General features: G+C 43.9%; 1 protein-coding gene across 1 annotated transcript in view; it reads left to right on the forward strand.

Annotated features, from left to right (window-relative positions):
* The first annotated feature begins 1,853 nt into the window (after nucleotides 1-1,853).
* Nucleotides 1,854-27,861, forward strand: part of CFAP69 (cilia and flagella associated protein 69) — a 45,583-nt gene continuing 19,575 nt past the window's right edge. Inside the window, exons 1-11 of the mRNA XM_018564393.1 lie at nucleotides 1,854-2,024; nucleotides 8,975-9,037; nucleotides 9,839-9,904; nucleotides 10,854-10,963; nucleotides 14,185-14,261; nucleotides 18,228-18,326; nucleotides 19,606-19,758; nucleotides 20,791-20,965; nucleotides 23,934-24,057; nucleotides 27,401-27,449; nucleotides 27,573-27,694. Coding sequence (XP_018419895.1) covers nucleotides 1,896-2,024; nucleotides 8,975-9,037; nucleotides 9,839-9,904; nucleotides 10,854-10,963; nucleotides 14,185-14,261; nucleotides 18,228-18,326; nucleotides 19,606-19,758; nucleotides 20,791-20,965; nucleotides 23,934-24,057; nucleotides 27,401-27,449; nucleotides 27,573-27,694 — 1,167 coding nt within the window. The 5' untranslated portion in view covers nucleotides 1,854-1,895. The remainder of the gene's footprint in view (nucleotides 2,025-8,974; nucleotides 9,038-9,838; nucleotides 9,905-10,853; nucleotides 10,964-14,184; nucleotides 14,262-18,227; nucleotides 18,327-19,605; nucleotides 19,759-20,790; nucleotides 20,966-23,933; nucleotides 24,058-27,400; nucleotides 27,450-27,572; nucleotides 27,695-27,861) is intronic.

The raw sequence follows: 27,861 nt of genomic DNA on the forward strand, positions 1-27,861 counted from the left end.
GGTACCGGCCGGAAGACTAGCACAGAGGTTCTCAACCGGTGTAACTTCAGGACCCACATTTGTCCTTGGTCATTTGGTTGCAACCTAAGTTGCACTGCAATGGAACGCACGGCATTGTGGTACTGCGCGTTCCGATGTGGGCATTAGAACTGTGGGTGGAGGATGTATTTGGGGTGCCATTCAAATGAATGGCAATGCACCTCCCACACCAGAATGCGGCAATTGCATGGTACAGTGCGTTAATTGCACGGGATTGTGCGTATAATGCACTGTACTAGTGTGAATGGGCCCTCAAAAACACTGAGAGACACACACAACCACAGACACAATCTCACACACACACTCCAAAAAAAAAAATGTAATTTATTTTAAAATCCACCCAGTCTGCCTATCTCACCAGAACTGGAGTGGATGCTCAGCCTGGGGTCCAGAGTGGGCTGCTGTGCTGTGATGGAGTGCCATCTTTATGTGTATTGCCTGTACATCTCCCTTGCATGCCCTGTAGAGGTGCTGGGAGCCAGAATGTGACATCACTCCGGTCCAGGCACCTCTATAGGACACATGAGGGAGCTATAAGCAATGCACGTGAGGATGGAGCTCCCTCGCGGCCATACCCCCAAACCACCCCACCAAAATCTGACACTCGGCACCGGGCAGCATATTTTGAACAGCTGCTCGGTGTGAGAACTGACAGTGCTGTGCTAGGGGGAGGCTGAGGAGCCTCTCCCCTAGAAAAGTGGATGGCATGCAGCGACCCACTGAACATGGGGTCGCGATCCACTTTTGGGTCACGGCCCACAAGTTGAGAACCCAGGCTCTAGCAGGTCCCTGCCAATAGGAAACAGTTGTGGGGAGGTAGCTGTCACTGCTAGCTCCGCCCAATAGTTTGTGAATAGTTTGTGAAGTGAATAGCTGAAGAGCGTTTGGCTCACTTCACTTCGGGTGGGTTTTATAACTCGGCTGCCTTCGGAAGCTTTGTGAATAACCCCCTATATGTGCACTTACTGTATTTTTTATTATTTATTGTGTTTTGTACCTGTAAAAGCCTCCCTTGTGTAGACATTTAAAAGCTCTGAGACTGCTGCTGAGCACCGCCATCTTGGATGTGATGTCAGCTCCCATTTACACTGTGGTAATGCGTATAACATGCATTACTGCATTGAGGTGCCATTATTTTCCACTAAGGCAAAGTGCCTGCATTGGAGTGCGTTGCATTAGCAACAAGGGGTCAGGTACATACTTTGCTTGCATTAGCAGCCTCTACATTCCAATCGGCTGCCTTAGCATAATGTGACGTGATGCGTGTTAACGCACAGCTAGGAAGAAAATGGGTCTTGACCTGTGCAACAAAGTTAATTAGCACAATAACCTAAATACTGAAGAAATGCAAAGATCACATAAAAAAAATAAATTATGGTAAATCTGGAATAAAACAAACTATTATCTAAAAATACATTGTACTTCCCCTTTAAATAGCCCACAAGATCTCAGTGGCTCTTTATACTTGCATTTAAACTTACTGAGCATGCGCAATGAAGTCTTACTGCTGATTGCCTGCCGCCATCTTTACTGTGGGACAATTTCCATAAACTGAGTAGTGACAAGCCTGGAGCCCAGCTCTCATCTGGGATATAGGTGAACTGAGGCTGTAAAATCCAGGTCAATGCAAAGCTGCGTACTGCAGAAAGTTGTCAAAATGGTAGCTAAATTAACCTGCACACAAAAAAAAAAAAAGAATTCGGCGGAACCTCTGAGCGCATGACATTAGGCATGAGGTTTGAGTCTCTGCGGCTCCCGTAGATCACTGAGAGAGCTTCGTCACCATGGTAACGCTACGAAGCTTGTGTTGACAACCAGTCGAATTCCCGGGGGAAAGCCGAGAGCCTTCAAGTACCATGCTGGCGGCTCAGGAGGTGGCAGCAGCCCTTCTGCTGGGCACTACCCGGTCGGACAATGTCAAGAAGAGCACTGGGCGACCTGTGGTGAAGCTGGTGTTGACTGACACCGAGCTGGGGGAGCAGGAGGTAATACTGACTACCGTATATACTGGATGTGAGGGGCAGGCACTGATTTAACTGAGCTGGAACTTTTAACTGAGCTGGAACTACAAGTCCCAGCAGGATAATACAAGTGTGTGACTGGGTTGTGTGCTTCCATCACAGGAGGAGAGTCACAGACAGTGTTGGATTTTTGTATATATTTATATATGTGTGTGTGTGTGTTTGTATGTCTATGTATCTATCTATATATAGATATAGATATAACAAAGGCCGGCGTCCCAAAACTTTTGGCAATATAGTTTTATATTTATTATTTTCTACATATTTTTAATGACGAAACCAAACCCATAAAATATGAAAATAAGTTTCAAATATATGCCTCTTCCAAATGATGTATTTTTGGGGGTGTTTTGGGGTCTGCATGAGGCACAGAGCCTGAAATTAAAAATGACAGCCCTGCCTTACGTTGTCGTTACCACATCCGTATACCGTGACTGTCCATAGAATATCCAATATACAGTAGAATGATAGCCCCAAATAATGTAAGAGCTGTAAACAGGGGCGTATGCTGACACACAGGGGGGGATTTATCAACACTGGAGCAGACAGAATCTGGAGCAGTTACCCATAGTAACCAATCAGCTTCTCTCTTTCATTTTCAAATCTTAACTGAACAGACTGAGAAGAAGAGAGAAGCTGATTGGTTACTATGGGTACCTGCTCCAGATTCTGTCTGCTCGTTTTGATAAATTCCCCCCAAAGTCTAGTAATGTCAATTGATAAATGTGGAATACTGTAGAGAAAATACAGACAGGGATGCTTTCATCATTTTGTAAAAGAACAGTAGGGATCATATCTCTCAGAGGCATGAAGCAAGACTTGTGTCATAACGTCCAGCCAACAGAGTGGTATGAACCGGACCTAAAAGTGAACTTTTGACTTGCCTTGGTGTCACCCCTCCAATACTTAAACTCATCTTCCATTGGCACTGTTTCCATTAGCACGGGAGTCAAGAGAAGAACCCCGGGGACGCTCCAAGTCAGTCTAGCTGAAGATTACACTACACAGGGCTAAGGAATACTTGTGCCTGGCAGGTTGACACTTAGGCCTCATTCACATAGAGGGGCACAGCCGTAGGGCATGCACGTCCATGCAGAAACCTGTACCCGGGAGGGACAGGACCTGCATGGAGCTACATGATGCCGTAAGTTAGGGTTGCACAGATACCAAGTACAGTACTCGGTATAAGTACGAGTACATGTCCCGATACTTTTGAGCTCCAAGACTACACTAGAGAAAAGTTAGGAGGCAGCTGTCATGTGTAAGGAGCACACGGAGCTCCTGGGATTTGTACATCTCTGTTTGAATGTACGATGTTGTTTTTATAAATATAAATAAAGGGATGCACAGATACCAGTTTTGCGAGTACGAGTACTGGTACTTGCCGAGTACTTGCAGATACAAGTACTGATACATTTTTGTTTATTGTCATGTGACAGTTTTTCTAAAACAATACAGACTAATGATTTCAGGACCGTGGTGGAGCGCCAGAGCCAGGTCCCAGCTGCAACCGCTGCAACCCTGGTAGTTCTCATGAAAATGCCAAGTATCTGCACTGGTACTCGAAAAGTATCTGTGCATCCCTACCGTAAGTAGATCTCTACACGGCTACACGCAGATCTGAGCTTGCACATCCATACCGGTATGGACGCATGTCCTTGGATGCAGACTGCCTGACAGACTGATGTTTAGCCGTGTGCACCCGCATCCTGTTAAAGAGATGTACAGGAAGCTGCACGCGGCTACACACCTGTCCCTCCTGGGTGTAGGTTTCTGCACAGACATGCATGCTGTACGGCTGTGCATGCCCTTATGAATGAGGCCTTAGAGACGCAGCGCTGCATCATCAAAGGCCACCTAGTTATCAAAAAAATCTGTGGGTACAAAATTGAGATAATATACTTACTTTACCCTCAGCTTCTGTCTGTGGTGCCTAGGTGAGGGTGACACCACCATCCTTCCAACGAGATCACAGAGAATGTCGAGTGGTCCAAATCTTGTGAGAAGACGACGCTGCACTGTGCTGGAGCGTCTTCTGGTGATATTTGGAACACTCAGCATCCCCCGGGATCTCAGCGTGATGATGTGGATATTACTCTTTTTGCAGTACAGAAGCCGGTCAGGTAAATATATTGATTAAGTTTTTAACCCACAGGTTTTTTTCTATTTTAGTGCAGCATTTTGGCATCCTCAGTAAATAAGTGGACCTTGCTTATAGAGCTTTAAAGGAGAATTATGAGGCGAGTGATTTTCACTCAGCCTCATAATCTGTGCCGACCTGCGACAATGAGACTGTCACTGGTCGGCTCAGTAGATCGGGAAGTGAGCGAACACATACCGGCGCTCGCTCACTTCTCGATCTATCCGTGCAGAGAGCCGTGACTGTACCTCACGGCTCCCTGCAGGGATCCCCCCCCTCCCCTGTCCGATCCTCCAGCGCTGACTGGCGGGACGGGGGAGGGGGCGGGTACAGCTGGATCTGTATAACCATATCTGTATAACGTCTGAATAAAAGAGGCGTTCAACACATTGGACCTTGGAGTGCTGGTGACTTATTGTGGACATTTCTGTGATAACGTGGCGCCATCCGCAGGTCATACCAGCACCCATCTTTCTTAGGGGATTCCGGTCAGGAGTGCTGTGGATTACACATTACTGATCGCTGTGGGTGGGAGGCGCGTTTGGGGTGCCATTAAAATGAATAGCACAGCAATTCACCTTCCGCAGCAGAATTTGTCAGGCCGAAACCGTAAATTACTTTCTCCCACCTTTTATAATTGTATTGTAAGCACATGGCGCTTGAATGGCCTCGGCCCGGAAATGACAGCTGCCAGTGGCAAAATTCCACAGATGGCAGCTGAATGTAAATACAGCAGGTAGTGGGCTGGTGCAATAGCCAGCCTGCTATTGGCCATTTCAAATTACAATAGCATATAGCAGGCTGGCTATTGCATCCGCCCACTGCTTGCTGTGCCCTCCTCCCAGGGCGGAGGAGAGAGCTAGGGGATCCAACTAATCATTATTGAGAATTGTTGACAACTATTCTCATAATCGATTATTATTGATTAATCGATTAGTTGGTTGCAGCCCTACTTGTGTACCAGTCAACTCAGGACAGCTTTACACATCTCATAGCTCTGCCCTGCATTCCACTCTGACTGCTGGAATCATTTTATGGACAATATAGATGCTTTTACCTTCTTCAGGAATTTTTTTTTTTTCAGCCCAATTTTCTCTTCTGAGGCACAACAAAGGTGTAGTGGTCTTTGATCTCCTGCAAATGCATCATCCAGGATAAACCTTAATGGCGGCTGCCTTTCATCATCACTTAGAGTTTATTTAACCTGCAGATTTAATGGGCTGGTCCGAAGAAATACTAATTCTTGATCTGCAGTGTCGGAGTCTTTATAGAAGTTTCCTTTTTATAGGCTTCTCATAAACGCTTAATGCAATATCTAAGCGCTCCCGAAAAAACGTTAAACGCCACAATCCCGCCTGGAACAAAGAAGATTATTGGTCTGTTAGATCTGTTTCATCTGGATTATAAATACAAAAATATGAATAATTAGTGAGTAATAATGGCATTTTCGGGGCCTTTTTTGTGCCTTTACATACAAGGGAACAAACACAAGTGGCTGATTTATAAAGCAAATGGCGTTCACATGGCACTACCGCCACTAGATGGCTCAGAATAGGACATTTCTATGCCCTTTCCTGTATTGAATTGTATTGTAACGCTACTGTCTCCTTTTATTATGTAAAGCGCTGTGCAAACTGTCGGCGGCCTATAAATCCTGTCTAAAGGTGCCCATACACTGCTCGATTCTCGTACAAGAATCGCGGGAAAAGAACCGAGCAGTGTGAACGAAGACGTGCAACCGTTTCTACTGCACGGTCGCACGTCTTTTGTCTAAGGAGCATGCTAGAAAACCAGCCGAAAATCGTACGATTTTCGGCTGGTTTGAACGGTGCTCGGGAGACAAATGCCGAACGGGCCGGTGTGCGTACGCGCACACTGCCCGTTCAGCATTGCAGTCATCGGAAGCCCGCCCCTCAGGGGGGCGGGCTTGCGATGATCGAGAGTACGACCTGCCTGTCCAATATGGGCAGATCGTACGTTTTTTAAATTACTTTACGACCATCGCAAGACTAAGGTCTTGCGATGGTTGTAAAGTGTATGGCCACCTTAAGGGTGGGGTGCTTTTTATTGGGGAGGGCTAAGCAGCTGGGTAAGTGTACGGTATCTGAAAGAACATGTATCCTGTTAATCCTATGTAGATGCATTTTATAGTTCTGCAGAAAGAACTCAATTGTACATTTTGGTTGGTTTTTAGTTGCCTGTTTAAGGCTAGGTTCACACCTGCACTACACCGCACGACACCCGCGTCGTGCGGTCCTGCACAATGCAGGCAGCGATTGCCGCATGGCCCGATTGATTTCAATGGGGTGACATCCGCGCGGCAATCGCAGAAAAAAAAGGTACAGGTACCTTCTTTTCGCGATGTACGACTGTCTTAGCTACGATCGTGTTCGGAAGCACGGGCGGAATCGTGTTGGGAAACTTAGAAAATAATGGCACCCACAGTGTGATCGGTTCACACCTTAACGACTCCTGACCGCGCAGCAATCTGAGAGGTGTCGCCTAGGTGGGAGCCTGGCCTTATTGTTAAAGTGATAAAGTCAAAAGATTTTAAAGCTATTTCAAATGCTTATGCGGACCGGCCACTGTATTAAAACGGCCAGTCCACTGGCGTATTGTTCCACGAAGGTGTACCTGTAGTCTTGTAAACGCATGTGTGCGTGCGACTGCTGCTCCTGTTGTCATTAGATAGCCACTTTACCAGTGTCCTGTGGCTGGTTGGACCGGCTCTGTGTCTTGCGATTGCTGTGATTGTTTAAAACAGCGATCATGTGGCATTGTTTACATTGCCAAGCCCTCCCCTTCCTCTCACATCAGAGAATAAAGTGAGTAATGAACGGTTGAGTCATCCATTCATTACTTACTAGTGAAAAGAAGCTGCAGTAGCAGGAAAAAAAACAATTGACAGGGTTATTCTTCACAAAAGGGTGGAGAGTTTGGAGAAGGCCGGAGAAGGGAACAATCTAGAACAACATAGCTGATTCGGAAAGATTCTCCAATTCCGCCCACTTTCCAGCTCAGCTATGTTGTCCTAGATTGTTCCCTTCTCCGGCCTTCTCCCAACTCTTCACCCTTCCGTGAATTAACCCCCTCTCCTCTCCTGCTTATGTTAGATCCATTCTGTCTACGAACTGACCAGTGTATTAACCCTTTCACCTCCCTTATCTTTCACATCTATACATTAACCCCTTCCTCGCCATCCTCTCACTCTGCGACCTGTACATTAACCCCTTCACCTCCGCCTCCCTCTGCCTATGACCTGTACATTTATTGTATCTTGTGCACTATTACCAAGCTCCATGTTTTAACCCCCTCAATACCGGAACGTCTGTTCATTTGCAAAATTTGAAGAAAAAAAAAATCAGAGTGTCCATTTTTCAAACAGGGGTAATTTTAGGGATTTTTTGAACTGTTCCGAAGCTCCATTTGTCCCCAAAAAATTATATAACATTCATTTTTGTTACAATGCTGCGTAATGGAGGAATTCTCAGCCAAACTTACACCGAGCTGAAAACTGAAAAATATCCTGGTAATGAAGGGGTTGTAACATGTCAGTACTGAAGGATTTAAAGGAGAACTATGAGGCGAGTGATTTTCACTCAACCTCATAGTTCGAGCCGACGTGTGACAATGAAACTGTCGCTCGCTCACTTCTCGATCTATCCCTGGCGAGAGCCGTGAATGTCACTCACGGCTCCCTGCAGGGATTCCCCCCCTCCCCGCTCTGATCCTCCAGCGCTGACTGGCGGAACGGTCGTGGAGGGGGCGGGTACAGCTGGCTCTGCCTCTAGATAGGCAGAGCCAGCTGTCACTCACGCAGCTGGGTGGATCCCGTCAGCTACGTCGGGATCCGCTCCAGGTGCGGCGTCTCAGTATACCGCGAGCTGTAGCTCGTGGTATACTGAGCTTAGGGAGCAAACGCTAGTTTGTGTCCTCCCGTTACCCCAAGGAGAACTATGGGGAAAAACACTGACCCCATAGTTCTCCTTTTAAATGATGTCTCTTATTCCGATCTTCTTCTTCTTTCCTGATGTTTTCATCTGTCCCTCCAGCCGAAAATCCAAACTGCGCATGCGCCCGCCCCAAGATGCTTTGCGGCCGCCCAAGCAGTTTCGTTTTCTCAGACGGGGGCGCGTACCAAAGACGGGGTAAGTGTAAACTGCTGTTAAAGCGTAAAAAAAAAAAAAACCTTTTGCATATATCTACTGCTTGCTAGCATTAGATATATGCAAAAAAACAGGAGGGTTTAGAAACCCTTTAAAAGTCTTGTCGTGCTGGCTTTCCCTTGCAGGGTAATACAGAGCCACCCTTGTGTGTGTTAGTAAGCTGTGTTTGTCTCCACAGACACACAGGCACACCAAGACAATCCCCTCTCTTCCCTCTTCCCTTCTCCAAACTAGTAGATGGACAGTTGCTGGAGTCTACTCTGTCCCTTGTGATCTTGTACTGGACAGGAAGTTCAGGGAAGCCGAGCTGAGAGTGTTGGAGCTGTTTGGAAACATGATGACTGTGTTTGGGCAAAAATGTAAAGACATGCTTTGCTGGGCGATGTATATTTATTTGATTTGGATTAATTATTGAAAAAAGTCTAATACTTTAAAAAAAAAATATATTGCAGATTTGTTTTACTCATTGTAGATTATTTGTCTTGCAAAGGCAAGAAATTAAAAAACCTGATTTTTATTTCTATGTACCATAAGTAATGTATTCATGAACTCTGATCCTAAGTTTGCTGCTTCTACAAATATAACAGACAGATATTTTGTATTTGTAGGTAGTTCCCTTAAAACCCATCGATATGACCCGAGTATTGAAATTGTTTGAAGATCCGTTCTCTGTAAGTATCTGTCTTCCTGCATGTTATGTACTAAAATCTACATATCTAAAAGTGACGCAGTGTAAATAAATGATGCACCGATACTTGGCATTTTCATGAGAACTACCAGGGTTGCAGCGGTTGCAGCTGGGACCCGGCTCTGGCGCTCCACCACGGTCCTGAGTATGAATGAACAGGAGGGGATGTACTTCCCATTCATTCATAATTGAGGATATAGTCCACATACCATGTCCTCAATTATCTACAAACACTCAGCGATCACTGATCCCTGAGTGTTTGCATTGGCTCTCCTTTCTGACAGCTGTCATAGGAGGCTGAGCGAGCGGTGCGGGAGGAGAGCTCAGCCTCCTGCGACATCGCTGGCTATCTCCGCCCACACATCACTCTGCTGCACTGTGATAGGAGGCTGAGCAGTGTGAGAGGAGAGACACCTGCCGCTGTCACAGTTTCTCTCCTTCCCGCTGGGACACAGAGCAGCGCCCAGCGGGGAGGAAGGAACGCAGGGATGTGCTGATGTATCGGCAGGAAAATGGCACTTTCGGCATTTAGCAGCCGGCCGATAGATTGGTGCATTCCTAATTTTTATACTATGTAGCCCCTCCCCATACTCAGTATATATAGTATTAGGTCTAACGTACATGGCTATTACAGTATCTACAATAATATTTTCCCCACAGCTCAGCTTTAAATATAAAGGGCACATAGACTAATAAACGGGAGCCACTGAGTCAACCCTTTAGAATGTATTGGTACCTCATGCACAGTAATGGTTTGTTTTCTCTTTTTGTTCTTTTCTTTCAGAGAGATTTAGTAGAGCGGCACGTCAGAGTTTTGAAGAAAGTTGCCAAAACATATTGCAATGGTATTGTATCCTTTTGTGAAACACTGAGTGCATGTGCCGTTATCTTTAGGGGCCCGTTCACACCATCACGTCAGAAAACACACGTTTTTACAATGTAACACAACACAGGATGTGCGTTACTTGCATTCTGCACCTGTTTACATGCATCCTCTTCCTCTACATTGCCCAAAGTTAATGGGGACATACTGACCTGTGACTTAACACACTGTACTAAATAAAATGCGTATTGTGTTTTTAGTTTACACCAAGAGGACTTTTTTTTAAACGCAAGGCTCTGATTGGAAGAGCTTCATAGATTATAATAATAATATGGTAATATAATAACGGTAACTCATTTATTATGTGGTTGTAGTGCGCTCAGATTGTGTGTTGTAGGGTATATAAAACGCGATGGTGTAAATGGGCCACTTTTGGTATTTTCACTATTATTCTATTCATCAATATTATTTCTATCACATATCTAGCAGAGCTGTGACCACGTAAGGCCCGAGCCTCAGGTAACTGTTTATACTACCCCACAGTAACCAGATTTAAGCTATAATTATTTTTCTGCTGTCATTTTGAGTAAAGGGTTAAATCTGTTTAGTTGCTCCTCAGGCTGTTCCCCATTTAGTTGCTCCCCATTACAGAAAGTTTGATCAATGAGGACCATTAATAACAACAGAAATATAAAATATCTGGTGCTTATGCTGGCCATACACATAGCAATCAGATTGTTCAATCTCTATACCCTTCTATATGCCAATTGAAATAAATGACTTGTGTAACACCAGCGCTTCTGGATGTGCATCTGGTCAATGGACAGAATTTGGACTCATTGAGAAAACAAATTCTCTCCTGAACCTACATAGTATTATGATTAGTTCCCTGGATCCACTTCTTTCCATCCTATTGTTATATGTGGTGTTGTCCCATTAGAGTTCTGTGTTTTCCTTAATGTGAACATTTAATAAGCTCCTGAAAGATCTTCCCCAAATAGTGACAATTTTAAATATCTGTGCATCGAGAGCCGAAGACCACACAGAATACATAGATCGCATGTGTGACATTGTGAAGCTCTGCGGGTAAGTAGTTGTCTTTAGGTGACGATATCTGGCATTGTAGCATGAAAACCAATATAGTGAAAGTATAATAATTTAAGTGGAACCGTGGTCAAAAGCAGGGATGCACCTATACCGATACTAGTATCGCCCAAATGCTCCAATGCCTAGCCCGATACTTGAACTTCCGCTAATAGGATGCCGGGCAGCGAGTCATTACACGCTATCCGGCTTCCTGATTGGCCGGGAAGCCATCCCCATGCTCCCTCGTCACTGGTGAAGAGGGAGCATGGAGCCAGCCGGGAAGCCGGGCAGCGTGTCATTACACGCCCCCCGGCTGTCTGATTGGCTGGAAAGCCGGCTTCATGCTCCCTCGTCACCAGGTGACGAGGAAGCATGGAGCCGGCTTTCTGGCCAATCAGGAAACCGGGCGCGCCGGGTAATGATACTTTCCCGGGTTCCTGATTGGCCAGCTTCTCTACCCAATCAGGAAGCCGTGCAATGCATCATTACACGGTGCCCGGCTTCCTGATAGGCCAGAAAGCCGGCTCCATGCTTCCTCGTCATCTGGTGAGGAGGGGGCATGGAGACGGCTTCCCTGCTGATCAGGAAGCTGGGTGCCGAGTCTTTATATGCTTCCCGACTAATCAGGAAGCTAGGTGGCGAGTCATTACACGCTGCCCAGCTTCCTTAATGGGACTTCCGGTATCGGTATTCTGTATCTGCGAGTACCAAAAAATAAATATCAATACTCGTGCTCTATACCGGAAAACCGGTATCGGTGCATCCCTAGTCATAATCAATAATGACATATACACTGCCTTGCAAAAGTATTCACCCCCTTGGTGTGTTTTCTGATTAATGGCATTGCAATCTGGAATTTTTTATTTTTATTGTGCCCAAACAATAATTAAGACAAAAAAAACAGAAATCTTGGGTATGCATAAGTATTCACCCCCCCAACCTTTGTGGAGCCACCATTTGCTGCAATTACAGCTGCATATCTCTTGGGGTGCATCTCTATTGGCTTAGCACATCTAGCCACTGGGATTTTTGTTTTTGCTCATTCTTCAAGGCAAACTGCTAAAGTTCCTTTAAGTTAGATGCTGGGATGCCTGTGTACAGCAATCTTCAAGTCATGCCACAGTTTCTCAATTGGATTGAGGTCTGGGCCATTCCAAGACATTTAAATGTTTCCCTTTAAACCAGTCGAGTGTAGCTGGAATACTAAACGAGAAGATGGACACCACTTTGTAAAGGTCTTGATCATGTGATCACCTTGATTAGCCGATTGATGACCGATCACTTTGAAGAAAGGGAACATTTGCTGCTGCAGCAGTCTTGGGTCGTAGAGAGATCAGGAACCCGTTTGCATTGTTACTTATCATGTGATCACCTGGATTTTGCATCATGATAAAAGCAGAGTCCCGCCATGGCCTACAGCAAGACCATGGATTTTGCTGTCTCTATTTCCAGCATCGGGGCTATGCATCATAGAGATGCTCAGTCTTTTAAATCTGTGATTGTCACTGCTTCTTGAGGGAAAAGCTAGAGGCCTGTAATGTGACTTAGAAACTGTAACAACAGAGACAAACCACCAAAGTGTTTAGCTGGTTTTTCTTTTGCCAGTTATATTGTGTTTAGGGTATGTCATTTATAATGTAAGGAAGAAGGGAAGAGCTGCAAATCATGCAGTATCACATTCAACCAGTAGATGGCGGCAGTGTAGTGCTTTCATTTCTAGTGCAGGATAAGTTCAGCTGCATGCTGTGCTGGAGACTGCAGAACAAGGTGATGACTGCTGATCACATTCTAATAATGACATCACAAATAAAGGAATACCAGACACAAATATGCAGAACATTGCTTCTGGTACTTTTATTGTTTTTAGATTGTAGTGCTAGGAGGCACCATCATCTGGTTTATTACTGATCAGCTAGGAGCTGCTTAGTTTTGTCCTAGGGAGAAATCGGAGCTCAACATTACCCTGTAGCCTGTGTATAGCTCGACATGCAGCTAAACTAGCGATGCACCGATACCGTTTTTTTCGGTATCGAGTTCGAGTACAGATTATTATTTTTTCGGTACTCGCCGATCCTGAATACCGGAAGTCCCATTTAAGGAAGCCAGGCGGCGTGTAATGACGCGTTGCCTGGCTTCCTGATACCGGAAATATCGGGCTAGGCATTTGAGCATTTGGGCGAGTATGAGTACTCGCCCAAATACTCGGCATCGGCACCGATACTAGTATTGGTATCGGTGCATCCCTAAGCTAAACCCTTCTATTCTGCAATAAACCCGACTGAGTGAAATCTTGATGCTTTATTAACAAAACAGGGTAATGTGAAATTGGTGATAAAAGAACATGAAAACATACAATCAATATATTAAACATATCAATATAGTGTCAGCTTACAAATATACAGAGAAACAAGTCCATCCATAGCAGCAATGCTGCCTAAAGGAGATTTGGGCTCTTTTCTAGACACGTGCTTCTGATGGCAGTGGATTCTCTTCTCCTCCTAAAATGGAGGCTGAACTCCCAATATGTTTTTTTTTCCTTCTCTTTGGACAGAGAGGATGTTGGGAGTTAAATAAAGAAAAAAAAACAGTCATGAAATTGCTATAAGCAAGATATTTTCCTTCAGCTCCACCTAGTGGCCGATTTTGATATGGCAGGTAGGTAAGCCTATGATTTCTACATGCCAGAGGTGGAACAGTAAACGCAAAGAACACAACACCAGCTAGCTACCTGTTTACAGTAACAGGTTTCTGGAAAGAAAGGTGGCTGTACATCGTTAGAATTTGGAATAATTCACAGAAATTAACCAAAATTCTTACAGTGGTTGGCCCTGCTGGCTTGATAGAAGTTGATTACTCAATTCACTTTTGACGAGGAAGCCGGACCATCAAAAAATGTTGGCAGTGACTGCAGCCAATCAGCCCTTTGTGTATACTGAAAGTAAAGCGTGCCAGCTGTCAGAATACAATAGCCACAGCAGGAGATTCATCCATCCACGCTATTTAGTAATAGTACAGCAACAACATTATCATTATATTGAGTCACTTAGGGGTGTCACAATGAACCCCAATTCCTTTTAGGAATCTATCAATGCTCCTGTTGTGTGCTGCGCCTGTGTTTTCCTTAATTTGCCCCATTTTTAATATAACAAGCATTTTAAGGTGATGGTAACGAATAAATGTTCTGTTTTATAATTCAGTCTCATTGTTTGTTGTATTTGTAGCCTCCCATTCCTAAAAGAGAGGATGTCAGATGAAGCCACATACGCACTGGCTGTTGCAGATTCCTTTTCTCAGTTAGGTGAGTGGTTTTATGAACCCATAAACATGTATAGAAATGGTGTCAGTGCATTGAGGACATCCATCCTATGGGCATCTTCAATAAGTAAGTTTACAAACTTCTAGATGGATCTGGTTATTAGGAGTGGGAGAGAACTTATGGAAATTAAGTACAGGCAGTCCCCGGGTTACGGGCGTCCGACTTACGGACAATCCGTACTTACGAACGGGGTCCACACTTCTCCTAAATGTACCGGCAGCCGCCGGTACATTTAGGAGAACTGTGGCTGCAGCGGCCTGTGTCCTTTCAAGTCCCCCCTGCTCGTCGCGCCTGTGTTGGCAGAGGCAGCGGGGACACAGACCGCTGCATACCGCCGATGCCCCACGTACCTCCGCTGATGTGCTGGCTTCCTCTTGAGCCATTCCGTCGGCTTCCCCAGTCCGGACGATCCTCCGGTCTCCTGGTCCGGCCGCGGCTCCTCTGCCCCGCCCCCCTGCCTTCTCTTCATTGCAGGCTGGGAGCCATACCCAGCCTGCTATTGGATATTGTAAAATGCAATAGCCAATAGCAAGCTGGCTATTGCACCCGCCCACTGTCTTCTGTCAATCAGCATGGGGGACCTGATGGAGAACTTTCTGCTTCAGGCCCTTCCTCTGCTGATTGATAGCAGGCAGTGGGCAGATGCAATAGCCAGCCTGCTATTGGGTATTGCAATTTGAAATATCCAATAGCAGGCTGGCTATGGCTCCCAGCATTAAAATACAAAAAAAAAAAAAGTTTAAAAAAATTAAATTTAAAAATAATTTTAAAAAAATGATAAAGTAAAGAAAAAGTTAAACAAATAAAAATGAAAATTGCAAACAAATAATAAAAAATAAAGTTTATAAAATAAAATTTAAAAATAGGAAAAAACTTTTTTTGCTGTGTCATTTTAAATAAAAAATGTTTTTAATTATATTATAATCTTCTGAACAACAGGAACAGACAGCAAAAGAACCGTGACCCTTCCCTGTGCTATCCAAAACTAAAAAATGTTTTTTTTGGGCTGGAGTTACACTTAAAAAATGTACATGTTCCGACTTACATACAAATTCAACTCAACTACAAACCTAAACCTATCTTGTATGTAACCCGGGGACTGCCTGTATAGAAATACAGATTTATTTTTATTTTTTGACCATATATACCCTTTACAGAAAACAAACATCATACCATCATCATGCAGTAATGCTATTTATCTACAGTATACTGAACACTGTATATCAGGTCACTGACAGTAATGCCATGTATTATAATGATGTATTCCACAGCACTTTACAGATGACATTGTCATTCTGATATCAGTCCCTACTCCCGAAGAAGACTACGGTCTACTCAAATGTCTCCTATATATCGGTAGTCCTTTTATACATGCTGACTGGTATAGGGATATCATTATTACCATTCTGAAACCGGTGTCTTCCTGTAATATTGCTAATAGTAGTCAGTCACATTCAGCAGGATTTGTTCTGTAATGTTGATGTTTTCTTGGATTCTCCAAGCTATTTCTTCACTTCTAATGAGTGTCAGGAACATAGCCCTTTCTGTAAAGTTGTGTTCGTGTTATTCAGGTGAAGAGCACCGGGTATATTTTTCATTTTACCTGAAGAACATGCTGAGTGTTTACCAGTCAGGGATTCCTTGTATGTCATAATCCCCAAAGTGCAGAGATCTCTCTCAGACGGCTCTTGGGCGATGACGGCATCTCGTGTGTGTATTCAGTAGAGAATTACAACCTGCGGTACAGTTAAAGTGATCCTTTCAGCCATTGTAAAGTTTAAACAATCCTACTGTTACAGGTATTAGCTGGAAAAGGAATTACTCTATGCACTTTGATTTAGTTTTACTTTGTCCCTAGGCAGTTGACTGCCCTGGCCTTTGGGCTAAGCCCTATTCACCTACATGCAATAAGAGCACCTTTATGTTCAATTAAGTTTTATTGAGTTTTTCAAAATAGAACAAAGAGCGATCATATAAAACAAGACTGAGAATAAGCAGGGATATAGTAAAAGAAGGCAAAAACGACCAACATGAAAGAACAAAGTGTGCTAGTACAGTTGTGACCAAGATGCCTTAAAGTGACACTAAACTCAGGAGTTAAACATTAAAAATACATTCAAGTGCCTTAATTATTAACAAAAATTTATCTAATTTGTGTGTCACTCGGCTGTAGATCCTCAAATCATCTCTGAATTGGTGCTGACACTGTCCTTCCTTCTGGAGGGGGGCTACTTTTGTTCCCCATGGTCCCTTTGTGTGTTGTAAAGTAGTCATGGCTCCAAGCTCGCTCCTGTGATGGACTACAAACTCATGTTTAGTTAACTAATTTTCATTAAGATTGTAGTCCATCACATAAGTGAGCTTGGAGCGGTGGTAGGTTCATTGGCTCTTGTCTAAAGTGTCCCTAGTACATGTGTGCATCTATGTATGCACACGAGGAAGACACCTTAGATTGTGAGCTCCAAGGACTGATGTGAATGTCCAGTATGTAAGGTGCTGTGTAAATACATAAATAAGAGCCTTAGCCCAGAAGTTAAGTACCAGAGGATTGTAGAGAGAAGGGGGTTTTATAATTAATAAAAGTAAGAGCAGACCCATATACTACACGGCTTTTAGGTTTAAATGCCTGTAATGGGACAGGCTAGATTTTTTCTTTCTTTCTAAATATAACACATTAAGATCATGCTTTGCACTTTTCATAATTTGATAATGAAAAGAGAATGAATATAATTCTCTTATAGTGAGCCTGTGAGGATGGGAATTTGGGAATTGCTATTTGTTTTTGAAGGAACCCCATCCTGTCATTGAGGTCAGCAGAAGAAACCAGTAAGAGCAACACTACTGGAAGATTTGGTTTTCCAGCAGACTTCAGGGGCTCATTTGTGCTGAACGGAGTGGCGTTCAGGAGCTCGGGCACCAGGAAAGGTTCTTTTGCAGGTAGCAGAAGCTTTAACATTCATTTGTCACAACAAGGTCACTTTAAAGGTTCAGGCTCCAGAACTGCAATCCTATTGTTGGCTTTATGGCCTGATGAGTCACTGATCTGAAACAAGCATGCAGCTATTGAAATCTGAAACGTAAAAAACCTATGCTGTATACGTTTTCCAGGTCACTGACTGACTAGCTAAAGAAGTCAGGAACTTGGAACCTTCACCTTCAAACTGACTCTTTCACCCTAGGATCACGTCTGCACACAAGGCAGCCCGTAATTGAAAAGGCAATATACTTACCTGGTGTTGCTTTACTGCTCCATCGCCACTACATACAGTATATACCACACTTCTGGGTCTGTAGAAAGATCTGCTGCTATTCGACACTTTGGGTGTATAGAATCCCCACTCCACGCTGTGGTTCGTCCCGCCAGCTTGTACTAAACTACATGACATACAGGATGGCGGAAGGAACCAAAGCATGTGGTGGGAGAGCAGGCATTCTACACACCCAAAGTGCCAAATACCTGCAGCTTTGCAACACATGGGCAGTCAGAAAGATGAATATATTGCCTCTTTTTTTACATGCAGCCTTGAGTGTAGAAGTGACCCTGTGGTGACAAGATCACTTTAAAAATAAATGCGCAGTGGTCTTGTATTTGTGGTCTTACAGGTTCTTTTTAATATTAGCTCTTGGAGTTTGCTGTTTGTAATATCAGTGTTGCAGTATAATTATACAGATTGTGGTGAGAAGGGACTAATGGAATCAAAAAGGCCCGCCAAGCAAATCAATGAGTAGCACAGTAAAGCCTTCCTAAAAAAAAAAGGTATTATATGTCTCATTCCATCACATTTCCCAAAAATAAAAGGGCTATTCCTCATTTTTATGAGAGTGGGCAGAGCCACGCAAACCATTCATTTACACCCCAAACAGCCAAATGCACATCCAGAAGTATTGGGGTATAGTGCAAATATAGCCTAATATTATATAACGGCACCAAAATTGTTTGTCTTGTAGGCTGCCTGATGAGGGTACCGAGTTCCCAGCTGAGGATACAGATCTGCAAGTCCATTGCCAACTTTTACAATCCAGAGAGGTCAAAACAGCAGACTGAAGGTAGAGTAGTTGTAATATTTTACACACTTAATGCAATAACCAGATCTGGTCCAGCTTTTCAGTGAGATGATTGGTAAGGCTTTAAACTAGGGATGTTCAGATACCAGTTCAGATACCAGTCCAGATACCAGTGCCAATACTTGGCATTTTCATGGGTTACCAGGGTTGCAGCTGGGACCGGGCTCTGGTGCTCCACCACTGTCCTGAAATCATTAGTCTGTATTGCTTTAGAAAAACTGTCACATGACAATAAACAAAAATGTATCAGTACTTGTATCTGTGAGTACTTGGACAAGTATCAGTGCTTGTACTTGAAAAAATGGTATTGGTGCATCCCTCATATACAGGTGAAACTCGAATAATTGGAATATGGTGCAAAAGTAATTGCAGTAAGTGCTGCAAAAGGGGCCCAAACCAAGTACTGAGTACATATGCATGCTTGTACTTTTCAAGATATCGGTGCATCCCTTATATATATATGTTATTAAAAACAAAATCATACATTAAAACAGAGATGTACAAATCCCAGGAGCTCCGTGTGCTCCTTACAAATGACAGCTGCCTCCTAACTTTTGAATTTTTCTCTAGTCCAGTCCTGGAGCTGGAAAAGTATCTGTACTTGTACTTGTACGGAGTACGGTACTTGGTATCTGAACATCCCTACTTTAAATGTACTCCTCAGTAGGCTAAATTCACTCGGCTATAAAGATCGTTGTGTGCTATAGCAAGTCATTTTTTCAGCTGTAACAACCAATGAGCTGAAAATAACAAATAACAATATTTATGGCAAATTACACTTATATTATAGTTTAGTGAATTGAACCTATGACAACGGTAACAAAAATTCATGATTATATTTATTAAAATTTGTTGGCACTTCAGAAGGGTATAAATGTTCAGCACTACACTAAAGCTCGCCTCTTTCTTTACATATGTGACTATGGCCGTGCTAGGCGGCTTGGATGTGGTAGTCAGATGGTGTTGGCACAGCGATTGCACCAACCTTCTGGGTCTTAAACAATTTATTACTACACATTACGGCACGCATTAACATGTGTCGGGTTACTGCAGCCTATTCTTTATGAAAGGGCTGCAAACGCACCACAATAGATGAAAAAACCAAACACCCTTTTTAAAAACCGAGTACCACATTGCTTGGGTTTGGGTACACGTTAGGAAGAGCAGCTTTTGGTGCTGATTTGTAATTTCTTTAATCTTATTAATGATTTGTACATACAGGTAATAATGAACATTTGTGTGTTTATATTTTTATACACAGGTTTTCAACCAACCAGCATAGGGTACAAGATACAGATGGCTGAATTGGGGGGTTTGGCGGAGACCCTTGTTTTGTCTCTGACATTGCTTGAGAATCAACTGCAGGAGAAGATAGCACTGCTGAAAGTACTGCAGCTTCTCTCAAACTCCATTGGTACGTGTATTAACTGTGACCTAATATATTATAATCACAGTCACTAACAAGACGCTCTACTACTGTGATTTGGACATGTTGCCAGTTGTATAATGTTCTTTAATCTACTATGACATAGTGGGGACATTTTGACACTGCCACAATATGGTCATATTCATAGACAAATATCCAAGAGAGCCAGGGAACTTATTTAACATGGATCCGAACTCAAAAATTAAAGATTACACTTTTTTTTTTAAATGTTATAATAAAAAAAATAAAGATTTGCTTTGTTGTAGGGAACATTTAGAAATGTTAATTTTACTTAGGCTGCACCTTGAAAAATGTACCTTTTTGTCATGAATTCCTCCTGAAAAATATCAGTGCACTTCCTGGTATGTGAAGGTACCTGGGCACTCCTGTGCCTACCACCTCATAGCTGTATATGTGAAGTGTGAAATATAAGGCACTGCTGCTTCTGACGGTTGGCCTCAGGAGATTTGCAGTGAGATTTGGTGATGTCACTACTGTACTGCTCACTGTTCATCTTGCTGGAGACTCCGACATCAGAAGGCAATGTCCTGCCTCTACCAAGATGGCTGCCTCCACACACCGCCACCGTGCAGAACAAGGCATGGTTAGTCAGTAATGAGAGAAGGATCAGCTGCAGGGAGGCAATCAGCTGATCAAAGGATGGTGACCAAGGTAGTTGCGCTAGGATATATGAAAAAATCAGAACTGATCAAAGGAGACGGCCAGAAAATCTTTAAAACTAACAGAGCCGGCAGCAATGAGTGGCCGGCTCTGTTCGGGTGTTTTGACATTATTAGGACATCATTAGGAGAACCATTTCATCATTAAAGAACAGGTGAAGGGAACACATTTTATATGCTTGTCTTTAATACCTACAATCCCTTTTGGAACAATAAGAAATAATCCGTGACATTCCTGAGACAGAGCAAGCTGCAGTCACCGATATTCGACATAAAGTGGACCTGTCACCCAGGAAAATATATGAATCACTTACAATACTTATCTCTTCCTTCTATTTAGGGAACTGTAAGCTTATGGCTAAAGCTCAGGCTGCCTGCCGGATCTGTTCCCGACTTAATGACCCCGACCCCTCCGGACAGGTTCTCTTTCGCTCCTCTGAAATTCTCTGGAATCTGCTGGAAAAGGGACCTAAAGAAGAGATTATTATTCAGCTCAGTAACATAGAGTGTATTTAGTAAGCACATTTATTATTACTGTATCATAGTCCGTCCTTTTCATGGTAAAACTTTTAAAGAAGAACTCCAGGAAGACGTTTTCTTAACCTTTGCAGTGAGGCTAGCCGGCACTGCAAGAATTAAGTGCTCGTTTTTGTCTTGGTTAAAAAATAACAAAGTTATACCCACCCAAAGCTCGGAGCCGGCCAGCTGTCACAGAGCTCCCCACAGCCTGTCTGTTCCCCCGCTGCAGCATTGGAATCTTCCTCAGCGTCCTCTTGTCTATACGCAATAAGGGGAATTTATCAAAACTGGTGCAGGCAAAATCTGGAGCAGCTGTGCACGGCAACCAATCAGCTTCTCTCTCCAGTTTGTTCAGTTAAGATTTGAAAATGAAAGAGAGAAGCTGATTGGTTGCCGTGGGCAACTGCTCCAGTTTTGATGAATTCCCCTCTGTGTATAGACGTGATGATTTACTGGACCTTAGGCCCCATTCACACTGAGCGACATGAAAATCGCGCAATTTTCAGCGCGATTTTATATGTGCGATATTGTGCGACTTATCACGCGACGTCGCGCGACTTTTTCCTATTGGGCTGTATGCAATCAGGAGCAAAACCGCTCGAAATCCGCAGAAAAAAGGGTCATGCAGGAGCGACAAGCTACAGCGACGAGCTACAAGCCATATTGAGCGGCGAGATGTGAACAGCTCCATTGAAATGGATTGGAGAAGCTACATAGAGCGATATCGTGTGTAAATATGAGCGATATCGCTGCAAAAATCGCACGATAAATCGCTCAGTGTGAATGGGGCCTTAGACCTCAGCAGAGGAGGGGAAGAAAGGTTCTAGGAACCGGTCTAAGAACAAGCCGGCTCAGAGCATCTGGTAAGTATAACTTTTTTTTAACCTAGGCAAAAACAAGCACTTAACCATTGCAGTGCCGGGGTAGGCTCACGGCAAGGGTTAATGCATCTTTTTCCTGAAGTTCTTCCTTAAATCTTGTCTGTAGAGGGCAGAGGAATGCTGATCACACACAGTCAGATTTTGTGATAGAGTAGCTATGCAAAATCAACACAACAACTGTGCAGTGTGAGAGTCTGCCTGACTGGATGTAAGTGGTGCACAATGTTTAAGCCCTTGCTGACCTCAGGGTGGTCAAAGTGTATTTGTATGACAATCAGTTCTCAAACAAAATGCAATGCTGTGCGATCAGCTTCATAGTAAAGGAGGCAGCTAAGAAGTCAGCTGGAGTGTTGCCGGCCCTGCCCATTGTCTTTTGTTAAACTATTTAACAACTCCCACTGTCAGATCTCTACCACATGGGTGAATCGTTAAAAACTAGAAGGGCTCTTTGAGATAACATAAGAGAGCTCTGAATTTCTGACAAGATACACAGGTATTTCTCATTCATTAACCACTTCAGTAACTGGATGTTACACCCCCTTCATTACCAGGCAACGTTTCAGTTTTCAGCACTGTGCAAGTTTGGCTGAGAATTCCTCCCTCACAAAACACTGACCAAATTCATTTTATATCATTTTTGTGGGACAAATAGAGCTGGCAGTATTTAGGGGGGTTTGGCAGCTGCTCTCTCACACACAAGCTGCAGCCCATAAAGGTGGCCATACACTTTACAACCATCGCAAGACCTTAGTCTTGCGATGCTTGTAAAGTACTTAAAGGAGAACTATGGGGTCAGTGTTTTTCCCCAGCATGACCTGAGCACTGCTGCAATCAACAAGAGCATGAATGATGTTGAGTAGAGCTGTGTTCAGTGGGACACGTCAGACGGCAGGTGAGCCAGGCCACTGCTTGTGTGTGAGGAAGGGTCTGACTTTCTTACATGCTGCCAGCACAGCGTGCTTCATCCCATGCTGCAGCAACAGATAAAACATATTTATTACTGTGTACGCATGGCTTGCCTGCATTACTATTACAGCTAATTTGAAGCCAGGACTGAAGCGCAGCACTGTTGGTGTACTGACTACTTACAGGTGAAACTCGAATAATTAGAATATCGTGCAAAAGTAATTGCAGTAAGTGCTGCAAAAGGGGCCCAAACCAAGTACTGAGTACATATGCATGCTTATACTTTTCAGAGGTCCGATATTGTTCTATGTACAATCCTTGTTTTATTGATTGCATGTAATAATCTACTTTTTTGAGGTTGTGGATTTGGGGTTCTTGGGGTTTTCATGAGCTGTAAGCCATAATCATCACAATTATGACAAATGACGGCTTGAATTATCTTGCTTTGCATGTAATGAGTCTATCTCATATATTAGTTTCACCTTTTAAGTTGCATTAGTGAAATAAATGAACTTTGCACGGTATTCTAATTATTCGAGTTTCGCCTGTATATCTGCAAAAGCCGCACACTGACAAGAACAGTAGTAAACAGAAATAACTATTAGTAAATGTTTAGTTGTATTTGAAAATGTAAAAACGCTTGCACACTTAAGGCCCGATTCACACCTAGGCATTTTTGAGCAGTAGAAAACGCCCAGCACAAATCCCATGATTTGCGCAACAAAACGCCAAACGCAGAAAAAAGTAATGAGCTTTTCTTTGGCAGTTTGAAGCTTGTTTTTCCCCCATAGACGTTAATGGAAATGCCAGTAAAACACGCAACAGAAGCATATTCCACATTTTCGTGCGCGTTTGTATGGTCGCACATTGATCACATTGTGCCAAACACACATAAACGTGCACATAAGCACACGCTGAAACTCTGCGTACAAACGCACAAAAACGATGCCACCTTGGTGTGAACGGGGCCTAACATCTGTGTAGTGCTTGATCAAACCAAGCTTATCCATCAAAGTGTATGAGGGAAAAACCTCTGTTATTGTTCATCATAACCTACCTGATCCTCCCTACTCCCAGTGCACAATAGGTGAATGAATGGGAGGATCTGATTGGCTGTTGTGGACAATAAGGAAAATTCTTGTTTCTGATAAATGAGGCCTATTGTGTATGTTTTCAGTGCACTCAAGGACTCCTTTGTACGTCTTCTCACCAATGGCTACAGACATTACGACCGGCAGCTGCGAAATGACCTTCTAGTAATCGCTACATTGATCGCAGAGAACAATTGCTCTCCACTGGTTGTAAGTAAATGTAAATATAGTACAAAGTATATTATAATAACAATTAAAGCTTGGCACTTCCCTCACTCCAGGGTAACTCAATATGTGAACTGATATGGAAAATCACGGAGTGTCTGTAATTAGTCTATAACCCAGATGCTGCTTAGAGAACCTGTTACATTGCCCCAATCCTTTCTTCCTATGCACGTTATCCTCTCCATACATTGTCTGTCCTACTGTAATGCTGTGATCTCTAAGGCCCCATTCACACTGAGCGGATTGCCGCGCGATTTCCGCCACTATATCGTGCATTTTTGCAGCGCGATAACGCGAGAAGTCGCTGGCCAATGTTATTCAATGGAGCTGTTCTAATGTACAGCTCCATGTCGCTGTTGCGTCAGCAGGACCCTTTTTCCCGCGGCTGTCACGCGATTTTTCTATTTTTGAATGCAGCCCGACGGTGAAGGTCGCGCTATCGTCGCTGGAACGTCGCCCCGAACAGTCTCGCTATCCCGGCCGCGAGGATCCGCTTGTAAGGTATGTCGCTTAGTGTGAATGGGGCCTAAGACCCCGTTCATACTGAGCGATTTATCGCGCGATTTCAGCTCCAAAATTGCTCAAATATCAGCTCAATGTAGCTTGTCCAATGCATTTCAATGGAGCTGTTCACATCTCACAGCTCAATGTCGCCTGTAGCTCGTCGCTCAAGCTTGTAGCTCGAACCTATTTTTCGGCGGATTTTGTGCGATTTGGCCCAATAGACTTTAAGGCCCCATTCACACTGAGCACTATCGCAAATCGCACGATTGTCATTTTGCGCGATGTCGCGCAAATGATTGCATTGAGCAAAGTAGAATTGCGCTGAAATCCGCTCCAAAAAGGGTCCTGTTGTAGCGACAGCGACGAACAGAGCCCCATTGACATGCATTGGAGAGCGATATCGCGCGGTAAATATGCGATAAAACGCTCAGTGTGAATGGAGCCTTATGGTGTAGCTTTTGATTGGTTACAGCCCAATGTAGCAGCTGCAAAGTCCCTGCGAAAAGTCACGCTACGCAGCGCGACAAAATGTGCACTGTAGCTCAATGTAGCTCAGCCCAATTTTGCTCTGAAAAAAGCGCTTTTTTGGATGTAGCTCAGTGTGAATGGGGTCTGAGGAAGTCCACACTTCCTGACGATAATTTTTTGTTAGCCAGAAATATTTCCTTTGCATGCCTCCTCATAACACTTTCTTACTAATGGCCGGTATTTCCAACTTTTAGGGGCTTAGCCCCTTCCTTTGTTGCTGATCTCCAGTCAAATAGCAGTCGGTCCACTGAGAATGGCTCAGTGACCAGCAAGGGCACTATTATTGTTCAAGGGACAGTGGTTGGGTGGGCCAGCTTTAATATGCTTTTCTAAGCATATCTAGAGAAATATTTAGCTGCCATTGCTGACCACTATAGTTGCCCAGAAGTTATGCTGACCCTCTGGCTCCAGTACCTTTGACCCCCAAAAAAGTGTGTAGTTCAGGGAAGTCAAGAAATAGCCCAAAGTCCTTATCTGTATACCTTTTCTGGGTTAGTGGCTAATGCAGAAATCTTCCGCTCGGAGTATAGCTGGGCAAATGCCATTCGCATGGCATTACTGCTAACAGATGTAGCTGAGAAGCATAGGAATGTCCTATGCTCACTAGCTCCATCTAGTGGTGATAATGCAAATGGCATTCCCCCAGCTATACAATGGAATGAAGATTTCTAAATCAGCCCCTAAGTATTGAGTCAAGAGCATCAACATGACAGCCAATCAACTAGCATGTAGAATAAGAAGTAAGCAATGGCAGCCATCTTCTTTCTCTGCTTCTGGAGTGCATGGGCTCTACTGTAAGGCCCCGTTCACATATAGCGACATACCTTTTGCAGCGGATCCGCACGGCCGGGATAGCGCGACTTTCGGGGCGACGTTCCAGCGACGATCCAGCGACAGTAGCGCGACCTTCCCCGTCGGGCTCCATAGAAAAAAAGTAAAATCGCGCAAAATCCGCCGAAAAAAGGGATCCGGTAGAAGCGACTTGCGACCGCGACGAGCGACGCGCGACATGGAGTTAAGACAGCTCCATTGAATAACATTGGCCGGCGACTTCTCGCGATATCGCGCGGCAAAAATGCACGATATCGCGGCGGAAATCGCGCGACAATTCGCTATATGTGAACGGGGCCTAATGTGCAAGTATGCACAGCACAAGGTGCTCTCCTTCAGTGATACATTTGCACTTTCCCACTTCGTTCCATCTCTGTCACTGACATTGTCTGTCAGTATTATTCAAGTTCTGGTGTCATATTGTCACATTGGATATATTTGACGCGCTTTGAGCCAGATTTAGGTTCCTAGTGTAATGTTGTACATAAATGAGGTTAAATAGACTTCAGGAAAGAAGACTCGTAACTCCAGGCAAAAAGCTTAACTGTCGCTTGTTGAAGAAGTGGTCATGGGGACTTCTTAAGTTGCGATTGTTTTGTTAGGTGATACTCCAGTTTCAGACAACCGCAGGACAAGCGCAGATGTAATCAGTTGCAAACTTTTGCAAAACACTGTGTACAGGACGCCAGGAATGGGTCCTGGATGGACGATATATCCCTCCCTTGTTTAGGTGGTGGTCCCGTTAAGGTCGCCTTGTATTCAGGGTTCTCGTCAAGCAGGGTGAGGGGTTCCGGGTCGGACTTGTAAGGGAAACTGCTAGGCAGTCTTCCCAGAGTTGTTAAATATACATGGGTCCCGGAATCCGGAGGCTCAGAGAGATTTTTGGGTGGGACAAAGCCTCCATCCCTGACTACAGCCAGTTCTGGTAATGAAAGGGTTAACCCACCAGCCAGAGGGTGTGTTAAAAAAGGAACAGGAAGCCAGTCAGTCGGTGTCTGTGAGGAGTGTTTGGAGCAGGACACATGGCTGTGTGTGTTAAGCTGTGGCATACGTCTACCCAGATACCGCTGGGGCACCCGTGTCCATACTGGAACCCTCTGTGAGCAGGCTGGGACTCTAACCCTGAGGCTGGCACTCTAACCCTGAGGTGGGACTTAATATACAGACGCTGAACCGAATCTTGTATTTAGTGAATATAAGCCATTTTATTTGATTGTTTGTGAAAAAGAATAAAAGTTTATTTGCTGATACGGCTGGCTACGGGTCATATCCGCCCTGAATATTACAACTGGCAATCGGGAAAATAGCGCAAGCTCTGGTCAAAACAAGCGCACATGTTAAAAGGAGCGGCTAAACAGATTTGCACATAAAAAACAGTGATCTGAGAAGCTAAAACAAAAACAGGCTAATTCCCCCCCTCTTTGTTTGGATGGAAAATGTTTCATGCTTTGCATTTTACTTTCAGGAAAGCGGATTTGCCAAGCAACTGATCTTGTTTGCCACTTTTTCTGAAGGTGAGTACACAACATTAATAATGTATATACTGTACATACATATCTGTGTATATTTGACATCCATGTTGCTAGTTATGCAAGGTAAAAAAATGTTTACCATATTGTGTCTTCCCTACTATCTAGTTAAAAGTCACAACCCATTGGTTAAAAGTTTAAAGCTTTTACACAAGCATGAAGACTTTGAGATGAAGAAGCTGTTGCTGAACATGATGGTGGTGTTAACTAAAGATCTATCGACAGTTCAGGTAAGAATCTGTGACTGTGCTTTTACAAAAAGACTGTTAAAGCTGAAATCGGGGATAAAAAAAACAAAACTCCAATTAAATTGACATTAAAGCCCCCCCCCCCCATGTTATGTTAGGGATTTGCCGAAAATGCAGCCTTTAAGCCCCCCCCCCCATGTTAGTGTAAG

This window comes from Nanorana parkeri, unplaced genomic scaffold (assembly GCF_000935625.1).
Source record: "Nanorana parkeri isolate BGI_ZX_2015 unplaced genomic scaffold, ASM93562v1 scaffold23, whole genome shotgun sequence".
Taxonomy (NCBI): Eukaryota; Metazoa; Chordata; class Amphibia; order Anura; family Dicroglossidae; genus Nanorana; species Nanorana parkeri.